Raw genomic sequence first — 22737 nt, forward strand, 5'->3', positions numbered from 1 at the left:
CCTGCTTACAGCACAAAAAGTAAAGTATCAGTAAGTTATTAAGAAAGAGATACACCCAGACTTGTGTCCTGGGCTCACTGTACCAGAGAGCCATAGCTGCTCCTCCCTGGCAAAGTACGATAAGGTTGCAACCAGTCTGTGACTTCTTATGTTAGGTATGTTTCTAGTCAACACTGATTTCCATATACTTGGTACTAGTTTTTAATGCAACAGGCAGGCTAAATTACAGTGGGCTGGAAACTGTCTGAGAGTGGTTAACTGTAGTAGTGAATGGTGCAAACATCCCACTCATTACTTTTTATTCTTATAACTATTTAAGCACATAACCGCGTATTAGGCGCACTCTCTATACATGGTAGCCTCTATGATCTCACTGTGTGTACAGCATATCCTTTCGAAGCTCATTATTCTTATTGGCTACCATGTCTGAGCTCCTGTCCACCCAGGATACCTTGGTTGTGCTTGCTTTCCTCATTGGATAATCTGTCTGAACTCATTTTTCGCCCATACCAAATCTTATGAAGTTACTGGTTCCCACTCATTGATTTGATTTTTTTCTGATTTTTGGGGGTGCTCATGTTTGGAAGTGGTTCAGACAAGGAGCTTCCTGATGTTATGTTCCTGCAGAATGGACTGCCTGGGCAAAGTGTGACAACATTAGGTCTCTAGAAGACACTGTAAAAGGCCACAAGAAGTCTAGTTCGTTCATCTAGTCTGATGTAGCCTGTCTGCAGCTGGATAATGTATGTCCATCTTTCTTAGCATTCCCTTGGATAACTCCTACGGCTAGCCCCATGTTCAACTGCATGGTGGCAAGGCTTTGATTAACTGGGCCTTTCTAAAATGCAGGTATCTACTCCCAGAATCAATCAATCATTGAATTTATAAAGCACTCTACGTACCCGTGAGGGTTTCAAGGCGCTGGGGGTAGGTGGGAGCAGCTGTTACTGATCGAAGAGCCAGGACTTGAGGAGTCTTCTGAAGGTGAGTAGGTCGTGGGTCTGTCGCAGGTTGGTAGGGAGGGTGTTCCAGGACTTGGAGGCGAGGTATGAGAAGGATCTGCCGCCGGAGGTCTTTCGTTGGATGAGGGGAACGATGGCGAGGGCCAGTTTTGTGGAGCGGAGCTGACGGGTTTGGGGTGTAGAAGCTGAGTCTGTTGTTCAGGTAGGCTGGTCCGGTGTCGTGGAGTGCTTTGTGAGCGTGGGTAAGAAGCTTGAAAGTGATCCTCTTGTCCACGGGGAGCCAGTGAAGGTTTCTCAGGTGGTGGGAGATGTGGCTGCGGCGGGGTATGTCGAGGATCAGCCGGGCGGAGGGGTTTTGGATGCGTTGGAGGCGTCGTAGGGCTTTTGCTGGGATGCCTGTGTAGAGTGCGTTGTCGTAGTCTAGCCTGCTGCTGACGAGGGCCTGTGTCACCGTTCTTCTTGTTTCTGTCGGGATCCACTTGTAGATCCTACAGAGCATGCGGAGTGTGTTGTAGCAGGAGGAGGAAACTGTGTTGACCTGTTTAGACATGGTGAGGGAGGAGTCGAGGATGAAGCCCAGGTTGCGTGCGTGGTCAGTCGTTGTCGGCCGGTGGGGTTCCTAGTGAGGTAGGCCACCAGGAGTCGTCCCAGGCGGAGGGGGTGGGTCCGAGGATGAGGACCTCCATCTTGTCTGAATTCAGTTTCAGACGGCTGCTTCTCATCCATTCGGTGATGGATTTCATTCCCTCGTGGAGGTTGGTTTTGGCGGTGTGCGGGTCCTTGGTGAGGGAGAGGATGAGCTGGGTGTCATCAGCGTAGGAGAGAATGTTGAGGTTGTGTTGTCTGGCCACTTTAGCAAGGGGGGCCATGTAGATGTTGAACAGCGTCGGGCTGAGGGATGAGCCTTGGGGGATGCCGCAGATGATGTCGGTGGCTTCGGAGCGGAAGGGGGGGAGGCGGACTCTCTGGGTTCTGCTGGAGAGGAATGAGATGATCCAGTCGAGGGCTTTTCCTTGAATTCCGGTTTCGTTGAGGCGTGTTTTTAGGGTGCGGTGGCAGACTTTCTCGAAAGCGGCTGATAGGTCCAGGAGGATGAGGGCTGATGTTTCGCCGTTGTCCATTTGGCATCTGATGTCGTCTGTGGCGGCGAGGAGGGCGGTCTCAGTGCTTTGATTTCGTCTGAAGCCGGACTGGGAGGGGTCTAGGATGTTGTTGTCTTCGAGGTGGCTGGTTAGTTGTGTGTTGGCGATTTTTTCAATGACCTTCGCTGGGAAAGGGAGTAGGGAGATCGGTCAGAAATTCTTGAGGTCGTTGGGGTCTGCTTTGGGCTTCTTGAGGAGGGCGCAGATTTCGGCGTGCTTCAAACTTTCCAGGAATGTTGCTGTTTCGAAGGAGATGTTGATGATCTTCCGTAGTTGGGGGGCGATGGTAGAGTCGGCTTTGTTGTATACGAGGTGGGGACAGGGGTCTGACGGAGAACCTGAGTGGATGGTGTTCATGAGCTTGCGTGTCTCTGTGTCGTTGACGTTGGTCCAGGAGGTCAGGCAGTTTGCACGGGTGGAGTTTTCGGGGGTGAGGTCTGGCGTGGGTGTGGCGTTGAAGCTGTTGTGGATGTCAGTGAACTTCCAGTGGAAAAAGGTGGACATTACGTTGCAGAGTTCTTGGGATGGTGGGATGTCGTTGACGTTGGCGCTGGGGTTGGAGAGTTCTTTCACGATACTGAAGAGCTCTTTGCTGTCGTGTGCGTTGTTATCCAGGAGGTCTTTAAAGTGGGCACGTTTGTGCTCTAATGAGGGGAGAAAACACATGCCCTGATTAATTCTGATCTACGTCAATGTACGTTTTGACTTGGATAAGACATTTAAACCAACTTTGAAAAGGCCTGTTGAGATCTGACTACCGTCTCACCTAACTTTAAAATTAATGAACACCCAGTGACTGCAAGCTTGCATGCGCTGCATGCATCACCAGACATCATCAAGAAGATGGATGCCTGACGTCCATTTCTCAGGCTCTGGCATTGAAGTCAGAAGCCCATGTTGTCATTTGCACCTGCATGACAGTTTCTGGGTCTACTCAAGATTGAGATTTTGAAACAGAAAGTACGTTTTAATTGCCCGTTGGTATGCAATGGATTGAGATATTCTACGGGCTTCCCGGTCTCGCACTGCTTTCTAATCCATCTTCACCTAGGGGGTAGCACTGCCGTGGCTCGGCCGTGCCGCCATGGCAAATTACACAAAGCATCAGGGCGATCATCGGTGCGGGGAAAGCGCTAGAACTAATCAGCTTTCAAAGAACTGAATGCATCCTCGAGGGAGACGGGGGAAATGGCGCTGGCGCGCTTTTAACTTGTACTGATCCCTCGCTTATCATGGCCGACCACTACTGCAGGCGCTGCTACTGCGACAGGGCTGCTTACACAAGCCTCTGAAATGGCCTAATCTCGCAGGCGCACAAATCCTCCCTTCTTGTTTACCCATTCCTGGTTTGAGAAAACAAAGATTAAGAGCCGCTGAGAGCCGCGGCCCACTGTAGGGCAGGTGGAAATCACTACGAAACCGGTCTGCTTCTGCGGCCTTATTGATTTTTTTTACTTTTAATTTCTAAAGCATGAAAAGGGTCTATTACTTGTTATCACTTTGTAAAAGACTAGTGTGAACTCTGCAGGTGTCCGCGAGAGAGACACGTACCATGGCTGAGGCTGTGTATGTGAGAGCGGAGGGAAACAGACACGGAACACGTGTGTGAGACATACTAGGAATGTGTGAGGTCAGGACAGTAATATGTATGAGAGAGCGAGGCTCTGGAAAAAAATACCAGTCTGTGTGTGTGGCAAAACACAGCCAGTGGGAGATTGACAAAACGAATGCGTGTATGAGACCCAGAGACTTTCGGATGCATTTATGTAAGAAAAAATGGATACCAGATTTCAAGTGTTTTGTGTGTTTGGCATTAAGTGGGAGAAAAAAGTGGGTGGGGTCGCTAAGAGGGGTATTACCAGTGTAATTAAGGGCGCTGCTCAAACGAGTAAATGTGAGTTTGTTGTAAATAATTAAAATTGAAATGGTTTTATTTCCTAAATGATGAGGCCTTACTGAGGCCTGTGGAAGAGGTTGTGGTCTTCAGAGTGTTTCAATCACTCCAGCTGTGTTCACTCTGTGTTAGACAGGTACGCCCTTCTCTCGTCTCGTCCACCTACATATCTTCCACCTCATCTCTTTCCTCTCTAGCACCCTCTTTTCACCCTCTCTTGAATGCACTTCCTTGCATCTCCTTCATTTCACCAGCCACCCAAAAACACAACGGGGACACTCACTTGTAAACACTGCATTTTCTTTTAATTTTGCGCAATATTTTGCCAGCTGTGCACATCCTTCACACACATTTGCACAGAATCACAACTGCATCTGGAATAGGTGACCACTACTCTGTGCTCCCTGCAGAAAGGCCAAGGAATGTATGGCCATGTATTCTGAATGCAATTTTGGCTCTCTGACTGGCACTGAGAAACTAGCACTACCTTAGCCTCTGCTCTGGAGCTATCAATCGTATCTCGTTATAAACACCCAGCAATGACAGTTCGAAGTAGGCACAATACAAAAACAAGCATTTACAATGCAACGGGTCTCGTGTTTGCTCTTGTTAAAGCTGATTGTGTTGTAAACTCCTAACCTGACTTTTCACCTAGTGGGCAAAAGTGCATTTATGTACATAACCCGAAAAAGTGAAATTAACTATGTAAAGCGCTCGACTTCTGCCAAGCAAGATCGCGCTCGTAAACTAGAGAAAAAGAAGTCCACGAGCCCGATGGAAAACAGCGAGCCTCGCATGTTTTCTGTACTTGGTCGCTGCGCTCGAGGAGGGCTAGCCACCGGAAAAGGCATGACGTATGCTTGCCTTCGACTAATGAAAGCAAGCAGATTTTATTAGACAAGCCCACGAACCAATAAAAACCACTGATGTGAAGTTGACAGGGCTCCGAGCACTTTTCTAAATACTAAAGCGTCTCGCTGTGATACGCATGCGCGAGCGCATGCAACGCAGACTCGACCCTAACAATATACTACACAAAACAGAAACAGAAGCAATACTCTTAAGGAATGTGAGGTTAGGTAAATCATATGAACTATAAGCAGGAACAATAAGGATTACCATATTTCACATTCATTGTTCAGAAATCAATCAGTGTTTTTGCTTGTAAAGTTAAGGGCATGAGAATAGGGTTCAGTAGGGGCCTCTTTCAATGTTTGTTTTTAATCACTATCAGGTCTGAGGCCCGGAGGGACCTGGCCCACTTGAAACTCTGTGTGTATGAGAAACAGGAAAATCAGTAAACAAGCAATTTGAAATGCTAGTATATCCACGATTTTGTTAGGGAGTTGTTTGGTAATAGTTGCAGGACTCTACTCTGTGCTGCCTCCAGCTGCCCTACAGTGCAAATCCCATAATGAAGCAATAGCTTGGATTACATCAGTATGGAAGTTGAGAGAATGACCTGTGCCCCCAAAGAAGAGTCATATGAAAAGGTGTCACAAGATTAAGTTTGCATTACAAGTGGTGAACTTAAAAATCGTACAATAAAATATTGATTAATATACATAATTGACAAAGATCCAGTATTTTTCTTGCCTCTACTCATGTCTTTTACTTTGTGAACATGTTATCATGATAGCAAAATTAAATAAATGAACATGCAAGGGTGATTAGTGAATAGTAATGTATTTTATGAAAGGTCAAGGCAACAGCAAACCCTTCTTAAATCAAAAAGCTACAACTCAGCAATTCTAATGTCATCATGTCAACACCTAAATACTTCAAAGAACACACACTGCCACCATGTCGTATATGCTGTCTAACAAAAGAGCCACTTGATACCTCTGTACCAAATCCTAACGAGAATACAGATAGAACAAGGTAACCATCCTTGAAATGCCATGAACTAGATGTGCAACCCGTACAAGCAATGTAAAATCCTGAAAAACACAAGAAACCACCCTTTGTTCTACTTCTTGCTGTACTCTTTTGAAGAATTGAGAACAGCTCACGGATAAAACTCTCTATAGCCAGATATAACAACAAAACAAGTGTGAGTAATTGAGCGCAAAAGTGACAAGAGAAGAATGGGAGAGAAAAAAAAAGAGAAATGTGACAGCAAGAGTGATACAAAGGGACATAGATCTGTGCTGGGGGATTCCTGGCAGGGAACAGGGGGCTACACTTCAAAGAGAGAGAAAAATGCATCCTCCCCCATCAGCTGCTGAAGCATAACTATAGTGACAATCCTAGGGCCGGGGCAAAATGATTCCAGGACTCAGAACTTGTTGATGCAAAGGAAAATATATGTCACTCCTTCCCATCAGCCACCAGACCTCTGCACACTGATGGGGGAAGGACCAGGAAAGTTCCAGGCGTACTCTCAGGTCACACAAAAGGACCAGGCCATTCTCACCTAAGACTTCCCTTTTGCGTAACCCATTCAGTGAATCTCATTCCCTGCCTTCTAACCCTAACTCGCAAATACAAAGGTGAACACTCACTCTTCGCCCCAGTACCACAAAGATGTAACAAAGGACCCAGTTTAGTAAAACAGGTAGAGCTTCTAACGAGAGACTCTCATGAAGGCAACAGGCAAACAAGACTGGCTCTTCCCAGTGGCAGCTGGCATGTAGGCAGAGTGGGGTAGTGGGCAAATGTGGTGTTGGCACATGCATGAATGCAAGGTGGGTGGTGTGTGTACATAACAAGAAAAAAACTCTTACTTTGCTGTACGGCATCTGATGTCCTCCTCGCTCCGGTCTCCTTGAGCTCCAGCAAATTCCCTTAAGAAATCCTGGTGCTGCTTTCATGCTGAATGAAGCGCCAGGATTGGGGGGCGCAACCTCTCACAGCTCTCTCAAGAGCACTGGAGGCCTGTGCTTTCTCTGACCCAGCTGTCTTAAGATAGCTAGTTTAGAGAATTTTAAAATGTGTGTATCTAGTTGGCCGTCACAATACAGCTGGCCAGAAAGGCCTGCACACTTTAAACTATGCACAGCTCACTGCTGCCACTCAGCAGCAGTGGCCCCACCCATCCTGACATGGTTCAGGACTGGAGAGTGGAAAATAAAATGGTGGTAAATTAACTTTATTACCATTTTATTTTTCATCCTTGGGGGGACATTTTAGGTAGAGGGTCAACGCTCCTTCGTCCTAATGGAGGATCTGCTCCTGGCTCTTCCACTTGCAGTCATTGCTGTCAACACTGCCAGTCTCTCTCAGCTCGGTGAGTGGACAGTAGTAACGCCTCAATGGAGGGGTGCACTTTGGGTGCTCCTCTTGACTTCAGAGCCACGTTCTGTGGTCTCAGTTCTTCAGCCACCTGTGAACATGCTAACTTTCACTGAGACTAAAATAAAAAACCTGATGAAACATACCATGTCTTTACCAGATGTTCAACACATAGGAGGGCGCACCCTCTCCACAGCCATGCAGGGCGACACTTCCATTCATAAAGTTTCCAATTTGTTTAAAATGTAACCATGTTCAGATTCTGAAAATAGTTGACTTCCAGTAGCCTTGAGGCTTTTAACATCACTCACTGTCTAATAGTACTACTGCTTAAGAACACTCCTTATATACCTACACCTACCATTTATGGAGCTGCACAGCATCGTCTCGTGCACAGTTTGCATGCTGTTACAGATATATTATGGCTTATTAAATGGCCCTTGAAATCAGTCAAGAATATTAAATGTTAGGCTGTGTTTAGTCACATGTTTCTACGTTTTCTGTTGTTCTTTGCATTCATATGTCTTCATGTAAAATAACTTATTTTGAATTCGTATGGAGAGTGTAACAAATGTCTAATGTCTTAGAAGGTGAAAACAATCTCCCTAGTTTTAGGTGAAAGAACTATAATATAATCAATTGTGAATTGTGAAAAACAATGCAACTATCATCTCACACCAAGCAAGAGCTCATCTCAGATGAGTCAAAACTGCAATAGTGTTGCAGCTGGCTTGAAACCTCACGCAATGGTCAATACTGAGGTTGCTTTACCTCTTTCTTTGCTTATTGTTTTAATATGGACCTTTTGCCACTGTGCCGACGCATAACTTGATTCACTTTGATAATGTTATTTGTATTCCCTGCAGTTTAAACATGAGAAAGGGCCAGAAATCCTCAGTACACAAGTATAATTTTAATGTTAACTTATTATGGAGATGACTTTGATACAATGAGCCTGGTTTACACAGTCCTTTTGCAACCACAAACCATTTGATTCGAAATGTCATAGTTTGCCACCACAAAAAAAACGTTTCTCAATGTGCAAAAGCCCTTTTACGAGTTGAAAAATAATTTCTTACATGTAAAAAAAAAAATTTGCAGTCCTTCTCAAACTCCAAATAGGAGGGGGCGCATGAAAGGCGTGTCCCCCTCCTTTTTCTGATTCGGAGAGAAATTAATCCATTGTTTATGACTACAAATGAAGTTCCAAACCACTGATGAGACATTGACTTCCGGGTTGGGGTGGAGACTAATTCACAAAGGAGAAGGTATTACTCTGGGGTGTGCTGGGGGTGGGGAGGGGGGGACAGGACGGGGGGTGGAGCAGGCAGTGCTCAGAGCTCAAACAAACAGCTGCGTTTTTTTAGGATATGTATGTCCGTGGCTGTTGGCGTCATGGTTAAACGGACATTGTTTTCAATTAAGTACTTTATTGTAAACTTTGTTAATGGAAGTTCTTCAGTTCCTCAATACAGCAGATCCATGTGTCCGTCCCACTTTTATGCTTTTACTTTGGTTTTTGAGTCACAGTTCTAGTTACATGTACGTTGGTGGAACTGTATTATATTGTTTATCGCTGTATTACTTAATATCGTGCATTCCTACCTCTCATCAGCATCCAAAGTATTTTTGTGTTAGAGAAATATGCTACCTAGTTTGTGGTGCATGGTTAGTAGAGTGTTGGGTTTTAGTATGATCTGTGTAAAAAGAATTGTGGTGTTGTGCGTGAGGCTTAGAGGTGTGCTCCAAACCAGTGATGAAGATGTGCATGAATGATGCGTGATGGAGATGCGTGAAGGATAAGAGTACATGCATTTGCATGTACCTATCATACTTCCCTTAAGATGTCACCTTCTGGGTGAAAGGCTAAGCTGATAAAGGGTTGACTACTTCGTGGATTGACTTGGCACCAACCATATCTGTGACTAGAAACTACCCCACAGAGATGATGCTGCAATCAAGGAACGCTACATGTACCATAGTTGTGGGTCTCTGGATTCGACCCAGAAGCAAAATGGTGCCACAAAACACAACCATAGGCACCAGAGTAGGTAGTTTTCCTATACTTAAATCTTTATGTCCAGAACTACTTATCTTGCGGATGTGTTAGTCACTCTTGTGTAAAACAGTTCCCCCGACAAAATGTACATTTATTTGATAATGATGAATTCATACAATGCGTTCGAGCAGCTAGCAGCGATTGCATCTGATGTTTATGTCACTTGATTAGAACAGATAAATTTAAAGGTGTTTTTCATTCAAACATGCACCTTTTGTCATGATGTTTGGCCATGTTCAGAATTGATGCAAATGCACAGTTTTTTCTGAAAAAACAGATTAACATTAGTAATTTATTCTTACCGTGGACATTAGCAGTAAAACCTGCTTTCTACGGGACACGTAGATGTTGAATGCAGCATTGACACGTGGAAGGAGATATACTAAAGTGGTTCTTTTTTTATAAAGTCTGTCTCAGAGAGGAAAAAAAGTTATTTTTATTATTATTGTTGTGTTTGTAAGAAAAAACAAGCATTATCAAAGCCAATAGGGTCAGCAGTTGAGGCCTATAGGCTTTGTCACTTGCTTATAGGCACACTGAAAGCATCCCTGTTGCTGTGCAGCATGGCTAAAGATTACATTAAAAGCCTTTGGTGCAGGCACTTGTGTTAGTTATTTTGTAGGTGCGCCCTTACAAAATGGCGCAGGTGCTTTTATTTTTAACTATCGATCCGAGTCGAATTGGTAACTAAAAGAAAATAAAACATGCAGAAGTGTTTTGTTTTTTTAAAGTGGGGGTTGGTGAGGCAAACCGACAGGGGACAGAAGCAGCACCCGCCATGGAAGCAACACTGGGAGGGGGCAGGGCAGGGGTGCAGAAGCAACACGAGGAGGGCAGGGGGAGGCAAGAAGCAACGCAGGGGTTGGGGGAAGCAACACAGAGGGCACCACTGGGGGTAGAAAGACACAGGGCGCAGGTGGAGAAGCCGCAGGGAGAGGTACAGAGGCCAGCGCAAGGTGGAGGAGATGGGGAGAAGCAGACATGTGGCAGAGCAATATGTAGTACAGGGGGCTAGAATTACATGAAGGGGATAGGCACTCTCAAGGAGAGAAAACAAGCAGTAGAAATAGTGAATCTAACCAATCGAAATAAAGAAAAGGAGGGAAAGTGATGCTAGGTGGCAGGGATAGACACAAGATTGACAAGCTGGGAAACAGAAAAGAAGCAGGCAAATAAGAGCGACAGGGAAAGCCAACCAATGGTAAACAATAAGCCAACTCCAAACCTTGGTGTATATTTAATGAGCCGCAGTGTGCCTCACAACAGACTGTGCATGGACTGTCTAATAGGCATTGCCCCAGCAAAGTTTGAGTTAGAGGGTATTTGGGTGTTATAATAGCATGCTGCCCACATTTTCTCTAACTCAAGACATTAGTCTGTGGGGAGGGCACATTTGCTGCAGAGACCTTTATCTTACCTCGAAGTCACACATTTGAATCCTGGCAATACTGGCACTACGGGTGAGCGGAACGTATGGAATTTGATTCTGCGGAGTTAGATAAAAACCTCATGAGATTCTGGGGAGTTCCCCCAGTGGGCAGAAATAAGTATGTTTTGCTGCTTGTGCTGTGATTTACTGACTGAAGCACTTTGCTTGCTGAAAAATCAGTGTGAACTGCACCACACACCGTGCCAGAGGGTGCAGCAGATTTTATACTCAAGTGGCAGCTTTCTGACCATGAACGGTTGCAACCGCAGACTAAAGAAAAATCTTGCCAGATGTCCTCCTAGCAACCAGAAATCGCACTAGGAAAAGGCAAATCTCACTCACCAATTTAACATTCTGGAGCTGCTTGCTAAAAAAAATTCAGCCACACAGGGATTGGCGGCATTTGGCTGGAACTCTGCCTGACAAGAGAAAAGCAGTCTCACCAAAATTCCGCCAAATCCACCAGCAGAATGGAATTTTTCGATCACCCCTAACTGGCATAGCCTTTCATCCTCAGAAGGTCAAATAAATGACTATCGTCCAGTTGTGTATTAATAACAAGGTGGTATTTAAAAAACATACAATAATTCTATGCTTGAGGTGCACAGTATAAATGGTCAATATTATTACTGTTAATATTATATACCTCCAAGTGGGCCTCAGATACTCAGTACTAGTGGCAGCTCCTCCGCTTGGACAGAGGAGCGTCGGCCCCCGCCAGCAGCAACTGCTGGAAATCCTTCAACAGCGAAAGGATAATAAACAGGGTTTATCCTTTCCTTGTTAAAGGGCGGGGCATATGGAGTGACGAGTAGTGATGGGAGTGCACTGTACACTCCCCTCACTGTGCATGTATGTTTGGCTGGCCGTCTCGGGCCGGCCAAACACACATGCGCACAGGGCTCTCTGCAGCCTGGCAATAGAGTTGCCGGGCTGGAGAACCCTGCACAGGCTCCCAGTCTACCTGGGAGCACCCAGCCAATAGTGTCAGGATTGGCCAGAGGGCAGGCTGGGAGCCTGTGCCTGCAGAAACGATGGAGACGGAGGAGAGGAGCGGCGCGCGGACGAGGTAAGTTTTTAAAAATGTATTGTTTTTCAATATTTTTAATGTCCCCCGCCCCTGCGCATCGCCCCTTCCCCTGTGACCCCAGCGAGCCGCGACTGCTCAGTACTACTTTCTGGCAGCCAAACAACTCTTCCCTAACCCAGGCTAATCCCACTCTTTTTGTCTCTCATGCAGTGCCATCACGATGGACAATACACTAGTTATCCTGTCTTCGGTAGCACCAGACGTGGGACGCTACTATGTTCAGGCAGTCAACGACAAGAATGGCGACAACAAGACCAGCCAGCCTATCACACTCACCATAGAAAGTAAGTGAGGACTGTGCTAGCCCAATGGTAGAGGGAGGAGAGGGGTGGATGAGCGAATCTTCTCAACTGCTCACTGCTGCTCCACGGTGCTGGCAGTGTAGATCCAGAATGTAATACTGTGGTGCTGAGTCATGAGTCCAGCTCACAATAGACCAAGCACAACAGGTAAGAATAAAAACACATGCCGCCGTGGACTATGAAACTTAGTGGAAGAAGATAGTGCTTGTGGTTTCTGGGCTTTTAACTGGCTTTGACGCAGTGCCGGCATTGGGGCGGAGCTGACGGCTTGGGTACTGTTGGTGCCGATTGCTCCTCTGTATGTCAAAGCCTGCAGACTCTTTGGGCTACTAGTTGCTTTGTCACAACTGTTACTTGTTTTGAAGGGAGAGATGAGCCTGAGGAGCATTAGTGTGTGAATAGGTAGATGTGTCTATCAGACAAGGGCATGTGACCACCTAACCATTGGACGCACTTTGCGCAGGTCTTTAACCAATCAGCGTGCGGAACATGAGGAGCGTTTCTATTGGCTGAAGTGCAGCTGAGTCGTGCCTGACATGAGACACTCTCCATATTCGGGGTGGACTTTAATCAAACTCCACCTACGGATTAAACCATGTACTCTCGCACTTAAATCACAAACCTCCACACATCACTACTGTTAAAGATGTGAAAAAAAATACTGTACACCACGTGTTCATACCACAGTTGTGCAAGGGGCCCCGCTTCAGCCCATGAAACATGCAGCCTTTCACAGTAAAGAACCAAACCCTCCCCAGAACACAGCAACCTTCATAATATGCGCCTTGGCTTTGCTTATGTTTGTGTTCCAACTTAATTACACAACCTAAAGCAAATAAATGCCAATGCTTCACCGATATCACCCCGGGTGCTCCCACACTTTTATGTACCTCTGCATCACTAGTGTCTCCCGTACGGAACCTTCGTCAGTTCTTGTTCAGAACTAGCGTCACTTTAAGGGACCTTTACACCCTTTCTAGCCTTGAGCTGTGATATTACCCCAGACACCCTCACCCCATCTGTAGCACCCCGGGGCCTGAACCTCAGTGATTACCCACAAGCTATTGACCCACTCTTGCTGTAGTTGTTCATTACTGATACAGCGTAAAATGGCAGTCACGCAGTCTGCATCCACGATCAGTGATGTGACCCCATAGACTCGCACGTTCTACACCGAAGTACACTGATATTACCGTGTGGACATTCACATTTCTGAGTAGTGGTGGTATCGCCCTTAGCCGTGTGCCCCAGAGCTGATGTCACTTCTGGGCACTCTCCTACTATCTGTGCCGCAGCATCGATATCACTGCAGAGACCCTCAGTCCTTCTGTACCCGAGCATCACTGATATCACTGCATGGATCCATGGAGTTTCTATAAACGAGCATCACTGATATCACACCAGAGGCCCTCAGTCCTTCTGTACACAAGCGTCACATATATCACTGCAGAGACCAAGGAACTTCTGTACCCAGTCATCACTCATATCACTGCAGAGACCCTCAGTCCTTCTGTACCCAAGCGTCACTTATATCACTGCATAGACCAACGAACTTTTATGCCCAGTCATCACTCATATTACTGCAGAGACCCTCAGCCCTTCTGTACCCAAGCATCACTGATGTCACTGAAGGGATCCATGGAGCTTCTATAAACGAGCATCACTGATATCACATTAGAGACCCTCAGTCCTTCTGTACCCAAGCATCACTTATATCACTGCAGAGACCCTCGGTGCTTCTGTACCCAAGTATCACTGTCATCACTGCAGGGAACAAGGAACATCTGTACCCAGTCATCACTCATATTACTGCAGAGAACCTCAGTCGCTCTGTACCCAAGCATCACTGATATCACTACAGGAACCACAGAACTTCTGTACTCCGTCATCACTGATATCACTGCAGAGACCCTCAGTCGCTCTGTACCCAACCATCACTGATCTCACTGCAGGGACCACTGTACTTCTGTACTCCGTCATCAATGATATCACTGCAGAGACCCTCAGTCGCTCTGTACCCAACCATCACTGATATCACTGCAGAGACCCTCACTCGCTCTGTACCCAACCATCACTGATATCACTGCAGGAACCACTGAACTTCTGTACTCCATCAACACTGATATCACTGCAGAGACCCTCAGTCCTTCTGTATGCAAGCATCACGTATATCACTGGAGAGACACCCAGTGCTTCCGTACCTAATCATCACTGATATCACTGCAGGAACCCTGTAACTTCTGTAACCAAACATCACTGATATAGCTGCAGAGAACCTCAGTCCTTCTGTACCACAACATCATTAATATTATAGTAGATACCCTCAGTCCTTCTGTGACTGAGCATTACTGATATCACAGCAGGAATCCATGGAGTTTCTGTAATCGACCATCACTGTTATCACCACAGAGAACCTCAGTCCTTCTGCTCCCAGACATCACTGGTATCACTGCAAGGACCCTCAGTCCTTCTACACCGGAGCATCATTGATATCACTGCAGGGACCAAGGATATTCTGTACCCAATCATCACTGATATCACTGAAGAGACCTTCAGTCCTGTAACCAAGCATCTCTGACCTCACTGCAAGGACCCTTAATCCTTCTGTACCAGAGCATCACTGACATCACAGCAGAGACCCTCAGTCCTTCTGACCCAGAGCATCATTGACATCACAGCAGAGACCCTGATTCCTTCTGTACCCAAGCATCACTGATATCACAGCAGAGATCCACAGTCCTTATGTACTCAAGTTTCATTTATATCACTACAGAGATCCTCGGCCTTTCTATACCCAAGCATCAATGATATCACTGCAGGGAACAATGAACTTCCGTACCTAATCATCACTGATATCACTGCAGGGACCACAGAACCTCTGTAACCAAACCTCACTGATATAGCTGCAGAGACCCCGAGTCCTTCTGTAACCTAGCATCAATTATTTCACTGCAGAGACCCTCAGTCCCCCTGTACCCAATCATCACTGAAATTACTGTGGGGACCCCCATACATTCTGTGTCTGAACATCACTAATACCACTGCGGGGACCCCCAGACATTTTGTGTCTGAGCATCAATGATACCCTCAGAAACCTTCCCTTTCTGTACCTGAGAATCACGGATACCAAACCTGGAGCCCTCATGCCTCCTGGGTTCCCGGGAGTCCCTCACACGTCTGCAATCGGGCATCCCTGACTTCACGCCAGTGACTCTCACCCCTTCAAAACACGTGCTTGAGAGAGAGTCCGGGGAGCCCTCAGGCCGCCTGTTGCTAGTTATTGCTCATACCACCCATAGGAGCTCTTACATGTGCCTTGCTCTTGCATGACTCCCCACGTGACCTGGCTGTTTATCTGCAGGGTCAGGGTACCCTTTGTAGAGCGCCTAGTACATCCAGCACACTGTGAATGCACACATTATTCATGTCAATGCAAAGGACCGCCTTTGCACCGGGACAGGGTGACCTTCAGCTCCAGTAGGCATGGCGCGCCCTGCAGGGTGCCAGCCGAGAGGGTTGGGCGCAGATAAACACAGATGTGAATCTTAGCTGCACATCTGCAGCCCTGTCTGTCTGGGGGAACTGAGGCATCAATCAAAAGATATTAAGCTGCAAAAACGTATTAATACCAGAAGATTACTGTCCCCCGACGGTCACAGATATGCCAACTGCTCCCGTAGAGTTAGGCATAAAATATACAATCACGGCTTTTGATGTCTGCTTTAATGCATCTCACGGCGAATGGGGAATGCAGGGGTGAGTTATAGTTAACCCTTTCCTGCATTCGAGGCCCAACTTCCCATCATATTTCCTCAGTTATTGGTGATGAAGGTGGTTATTATTGTTTCTCCTCCTGAGGTTTTCTGTGGAGTAATCAATTTCCAGCATGTTCTCTTATGAGTCTTTTGTATACTCCATATTCTCAAACTCGTTGGCTTCTTGGTGCTCTTTGGAAACAGTGTGTAGACCGTCTGTCACATGTAGGTTGCGGGGTTTTACACAGCAATGCGTGTCTGGGGGTCGGCTATTTTGACCTTCTGCCATCCAGCTTAGGTTTCTTCTGGTTATTACTTGGAGGGTCCGGCAATGATGTTGGGTCAAGAAACCTTCCACTGAGCAGGCTTCTCTTCTTGTCATTGAAAAAGATCATGGCATCAGTCACTGAAGATATTTTGGAATCTCCTTATTATTAATCAATTTTAACCAACAAGTGTTTGATCGTTACTGACTTCATCTGGGTTTCTTTATAAGATTGCAACCCAGTTTCAAAATATCAACAAAGGGTAAATACCAGTTGTATGAAAGGAATTCTATAGTATAATCTGAAGAGAAATCAATAATTTAGCAAGTTGGGGTGAGCACATATCCCGCTACATGCAGTGTAAAATGCAGTGGCACGTGCCACATAAGGGCTCAGGGGATCACTGTTACATTACTTGGGAGTCTTCTTGAAGCTGAGTGAGTGGTAGCCACTCCTAAATCCTGGAAGCACTAGAACTCCTTCGCCTTTTCTTCAGGAGTACACGCTGATGCCAGCCAAGGGTCCGGGAGCACCTCTTGGGAATCAGGACTCCATCAGAGGCCAGCAGCATGGCACAGGCAGGTTCACATGTGCTGCACAGCTGGGCAGTTGCAGGGAGTCCCCTGGAAGCTTTTTGTGTCCCTGTAGCTCACACAGGAGGTTAGCCAATTGACACTTGGGGTCACACCAAGTAGCCTTGGTCCAAGGAAAGCAAGTTCAGTTTTAAGTCTTCAGTCACCACGGCATTCCCTCTTGCTGAAACAGCAAGGCAGACTTATTCTGAATCTTCCATAGGTCCAAGAGTGTTCTGATGAGAGGTTCTGAGGCAACCACTTTTATACCTAGTACCAACCTTTGTTAGGGTAATTCCCTGACCTATCCCCAAAACTGGTTCGGGTCAGTTCTTCCTCTTCCCCTGGTCCTGGCTTCAAAGTGTCTAAGGTAGCAAAAGCAGATCGGTGTGGTAGGTTCCTTTGTGTGTGCTGCAGGTAGAGCCCATTAAGTGTAATCAGGGCAGGATAGAGCTCCCCCCACTCCATGGGAGAGCCAGGCCTTGCAACAGTGAAAATGACTTTAAGAGTTTCACACTGTCAGGACATGTAATTCTTAAACACCCTGACCTAGAATGAAATAGAACTCAGTCACTACTTAGAAGTTGAATGGAGAGACTGAAATGTCTGAATGTAGGAGTGAGACTAAAAACAGGTCACACCACATGCACCCTGCTACAGCTTACTTCATTACTGCATGAGTTATCTGTTAATGTACTGAGGTTCTGCATTCATGAAGACCAGCTGGACAGAGCCAATTGCATGCTTGATCGAGCCTGGCATGCAACTTATAATACCCTATCCATCCTGCTTGCTAGGTGGTGGACTTTGCTGCAGCCTAAATTATTCAAAAACCCCAGTCCAGTTTTCAATGTACTTTGTTCCATTTCTAAGACCCCCCGTATAAGGTGATTGTCATTAAGGCTATCCTAGATTGAAAACTAAGCTTTGGCACTTCGAACATGCTCACTTTTCCAACTGTTCTTTGTTGCCATTTATTGCCACACAGGGAGCAGAGATGAGAAGACCCCTTGTTGACTATCAGTACTCATAAGTAGCTCAGACATCGCTGTACCTGCTGTGTCAAATCTTGTGGAGCAGTCCAGGAAGCTAAAGGGAAGAGATCTGGCTAGATGGTCAGTTGTGGAACCTAGAGATCTTGGTTACAAGTACTGTAATAATGGCATAATATATACAATCTGACCCTTCCCCTGTGCGACATACAAGACAAAAATTGTCATTTTTTTTAAAGACTACATTTATTGGAAATGTACCCGTAGTGGACATCAGTAGTTCAAAGCCTCTGAAAACGAGCAAGAAATCCACTGTTTACATTTGGATTCAGCTTGTTTTCCCTGGCACAATGTGATACCGGCTCTTCCCTGAGTGACTGCGTGAAGGGAGCCGAGATTGTGTGTCACCAGTGGTCAAAGTGGGGAGGATCTGATGGGCATGGCGTGCCAATACTTTTTTAATTTTAGAAAAACAGTTCCCCTCACTTTTGTGGAACGACAACCATCCCAGGACTGTAAACTCCAAGGGTTGAAATGCTTCAGCTGAAGTGTAGAGCAGGGAGCCTCCTGTGCTGTGAAACCGAGGGAGGGACAGCCAGCTAAACTATCCTTCTTGCCAAGGTGTCTTATTGCCTGAAAGAAATGTAAATGTGCACAACTGGTTAATTTGCCATTGTAAAGGGTGCTTGGAAGCCAATATTGCCTTTAATTTATGGAGTTACTTGAAGCTTCTTGATGACACATATTTATTCTTTTTGAGAGGTATTGTAGGGTAGCTACCAGCTAAGCTGTGAATTATGTGCCTTTAAAGACAGATATGAAAAAATGCCCTATGTACAGTCTGGGTATCACTAAATCTATATTTTGGAAGCACTTTTTTAGTTTGCAGCCTATCAGACAGCGCAGATGTCTGGTTTGCTAAAGGCATTTTGGGGGCTTTCAGAAAGTTGACCTAGGAATGCATTCTGCTTTGTGGTTTGTAACTCACTCTTTTTGGCTTTCCATTTGCTGGCTTTATTTGGTTTAGGCTCTCCAGGTTCTGTTCATCCCCGTCCTTCTTTAAACCTTGTTTTCTGTATCCTTCCATGAACTGGCTTTCTATTAACAGTCCTTTAAATCTTGTTCTTATCTCTCACATCTGCTGTGCATTCAAAGACCGAGGTCAAATGTCAGGCGTTGTCTTCCAAGGGCGCAGGTTTACTTTTCTTTCTTTGACTTCCAAGTGAGAGGATTTATGTGACAATCTTGCTGGGTACGGGGGAGGGATAGGAAAGGTTTTTTTTTCTAGCACACAACAAAATTTAAATGAACCGAGTAAGTATTTCAGAATAAATAAAAATTATGAACACACAAATGAAGCACATTTTTTGTTATTTCTGAAGTGTGTTGGAAACTAATACTTTAATATAATCAAAAGGAATTATTAAACTAGGTGATGCAATTTCCACACATTTTTGTCCGTGCACTGCATAGTTTTTTGTGCAAATGTAATGGTCAATTCAATTGAAAATGTGATGTCTGTAATGGCAGTGTACTACCACACCATGAATACTCCACTTCACACAACTGCACTCTACTCTGCACGACTCCACTTTACACCACCCCATGCAACTGCACTCTGCACCACTCCTCTCCACTCCACACCACTACATTCTATGCCACTTCACGCTACACCTCTCTACTCTGCCCTATACCACTCTACTCTATGCCAATGCACTCTTTGCCACTCTACACCACAGCACTCTACACCTCTCCAGTCCAGGCCACACCAACCTACTTTGCACAACTCCACTCTATGCCACTGTACTGTATGCCAGTGCACACTATGCCAATATACTCTGTAAATGCACTTAACTCTGTAACACTCAACTCTATGCCCCTGCACTCTATGGCAATCTGCTGTACACCACTCTACTCTACTCTGCACCACTGTACTACTTTATGCCATTGAAGTCTGTCCCTCTATGCAACTGCACTCTACCCTGCACCACTCCACTCTACACCACTTTGCTCTACTCTGAAACAATCTACTCTATGCCACTGCACTCTATGCCACTCTGCTCTATTCTGTGCCACCCCACTCTGCTGTTTCACTCTACCACACTCTACTCTTAACCACTGCACTCTGTGCCAATGCACTCTACACAGCTGCCTGCTATGTCACTGCACTCTATGCCACTGCACTCTACTTTGCATCACTGTATTCTAAACCGCTGCTCTCTACACCAGTCTACACCACTGCACTCTGACACTCTACTCTGCAACACTGCTCTCTCTACCACTGAACTCTATTCCACTCTGCTCTACACTACTCCACTCTACGGCACTATACTCTGCACCACTCTATGCTAATCTTCTCTACACCACACAGCACTCTATGCCACTCAACCCTCCTCTGCTCTGTATGCCACTGCACTCTATGCCTCTACTGTGTGCCCCTGCCCTCTTCATTACTCTACGCCACTCCATTCTGTGCCACTTTACGTCACTCTACTCTATGCCACTCTAATCTATGCCACTCTACTCTACGCCACTCCACTCTGTGCCACACACTCTGCACCACTGCACTCTACTATGCACCGCTCTAATCTCTGCCACTGCATTCTACGATGTTGCATTGTATGCTGCTGAATTCAATGCAACTGCAGTCAGTCCCACTGCACTCTATGCCACTATACTCTGCAACACTCTATGCTAATGCACTCTACACCAGTTCACTGTTCTCTGTGCCACTCCAGTGTATGCCCCTTCTACGCTGCTCCACACTGTGCCACTCCAAAACACTACACTCTCTGACACTCCACTCTGCAACACTACTCCACTCTTCACCACTCCACTCCACACTTCACACCACTGTCTTCTATGCCACTAACTTTTAGCAATGCTGAACATTAGCCATCCTGGGGAACAGCATGGCTAAAACACATCTGCAAAGCCAATAATTCTTGCATGGGTGAGACCTATTGGCTTTGCCAATGCTTGTTTAATCTAATATCTTTTTGGGCATTTGTATCCGTCTTTCTTATACTGTGTGTTATGCAATTTTAAAATAATGACTTACATGTTCACAATGCTTTCTCTCACAGACTAGCATACAAAAGTCCCTATTCTCCACTGCATCTGCCATGGTTCAATTCCGTGGCTCTCTGGTGCAGTGCGTTAACTAAGAGAGGTTTCATAATGTACAATAGTGCATTTCCCACTGATTAACATAACTTGCTTTTAATTTTCAATTAAGCTGTGCTCTTTTTTATATGTAGTTACCTGAAAGTGAAAGATAGAAAAAAGTTCCAGAATAAAGTAATGCTGTTGACCAAGCTCACTCACCTCACGCCCTTGCACACAGCATCACAGTTCCCATACTTTTTTTTATTCACTTCGACTAGTGTGTGTCACACAGTGGCACCATGTGAGTTGGCAGGTCTAACGCAGTCTTATATATCGTTCTGTCTTCTACGGCGATCCAACAAAGCTTGACAGGTATTGGTGGAGTATGGTCGTTCCTTAACTTACTATCCAATCGGACTCAGTCCGCCTGCACCTTTCATGTATGACAGCTCTCCCCTCTCTCTCATCCGTGGTTTTAGAAATGGCCTCAATATGAACCCATATTGGAATTGGTTTAATACGCTTGCCAGAAAGCAGCGCCCCTTCACGTTTGCGCACCCGTGTGTCTTGGAGCGCTGAGTTCAGACGTCTGGAAAAACAAGCGGTGGGGGCTGGGAGGTGTCCTTTCTTACTTGGGGCCTCCCTCGGCTAGCCTTGGTCAAGGGGACTTGCGTTTCTTGATGCTGGGCGGCCTCATTAGCAGGCGGGTCCGCCTAGGGCAGCCCGCTGCGCACTGGTATGGTAGATGTGGCGCCCAGCCTGTGTTTTGAGCCACCCGGCGGCTCCGGCAGTGATAATGAGCGATGTTGGTGGCTGCAAGGAGCGTCGTGCAGAGTCTGATGGCGTAGTAACGAGGAGCGCACGGCTCCACCAGCGGCGGCCCACGAGCTCCTACGTCGTTCTCCTCACCTGCGGGGAGCCCAACAGAGATGCGGTAATTGGCCACTGATGTCCCTCCTGTCTGTGGTACCCGCTTGCCAGCGCAGCATTCTGGTGCGCAGGCACCACGGGAGGCGCGGCTAGGTGCTGTACCCCCTCTGGTGCTTTGAGACAGATGGAGTGAGGCTTGAAGTGTCAAAGCATGCCTGGGAAGACCTCTGCCTACGGCTTATTGCATGGAACGAGTCGTGCACCGCGGGAGCACAGCCGTATGAGCTCGACTTGTTGTCTGTTCCAATTAAAAGTAGGCCCCAATAGCTCTATAAAGGCAGGGCGCATCTATAAGGCCCAATTTGCACCGTACGCGTTAGGCTCTCCTGTAGTCCGACTATCATACTCGGGTGTTTTACAAGAAATGTTGCGTCCTGCATCTACTAGACTTAAAAAGTAACGCCAATCAAGTCAATGAAATTATACACCATCCTGGCCTCATTTTGTTATTTACACTTACATTAAAATCTTATAATTCATAGGAAAAGAACATTCCATTTTGGTAAATAATCCGGTTCCTTTGAAATATACACCGAGTACAAAAAGTATAATAAGTATATTTGCTTTAGGTCGATTCATGGGAAAGTATTTTAGATCGTCGAACTAGGAGGAGCAAAGTTAAATTAGGAGGAGAGGCCACAAACAGATGTGTGTGAAGACATTTTAATTCCACAATCGCAAATATTTGGAAGCATTTCAATGGTCTTTCAGTAATTAAAGGTCGATGAGGCATGTGTGGGGGAGGCTGCTTGAGATTCCACAGCTGTCCCTGTTTCTTGCTTTGAGCTCCAGTTCCTCGGCAAAATTCTGCAATGGAATTTCTCTCTACCACCTTGAGAGCTCTTTGCCGGTAGCACCATTCCCTGCCCAGTGCCCACACCAACAAAAGTTGTGGGCAGATTGGTTTGCTCGGTTATTACGGGGAGTGGCACATTTAAATTCCTTAGAATCACTTGAAAAGAAGGAGCGCAAAAACATCTTCATGGAGATCATGTTAGACTG

At 46.1% G+C, this 22737-nt stretch overlaps 1 protein-coding gene across 3 annotated transcripts in view; it reads left to right on the forward strand.

Moving 5' to 3' along the window:
• Nucleotides 1-22737, forward strand: part of SDK2 (sidekick cell adhesion molecule 2) — a 945724-nt gene that overhangs the window by 632649 nt on the left and 290338 nt on the right. For all 3 annotated transcript variants that reach the window (XM_069199807.1, XM_069199808.1, XM_069199809.1), the window contains exon 5: nucleotides 11961-12094. In XM_069199807.1, the coding sequence (XP_069055908.1) occupies nucleotides 11961-12094 (134 nt within the window). The remainder of the gene's footprint in view (nucleotides 1-11960; nucleotides 12095-22737) is intronic.

This window comes from Pleurodeles waltl, chromosome 7 (assembly GCF_031143425.1).
Source record: "Pleurodeles waltl isolate 20211129_DDA chromosome 7, aPleWal1.hap1.20221129, whole genome shotgun sequence".
Classification (NCBI taxonomy): domain Eukaryota; kingdom Metazoa; phylum Chordata; class Amphibia; order Caudata; family Salamandridae; genus Pleurodeles; species Pleurodeles waltl.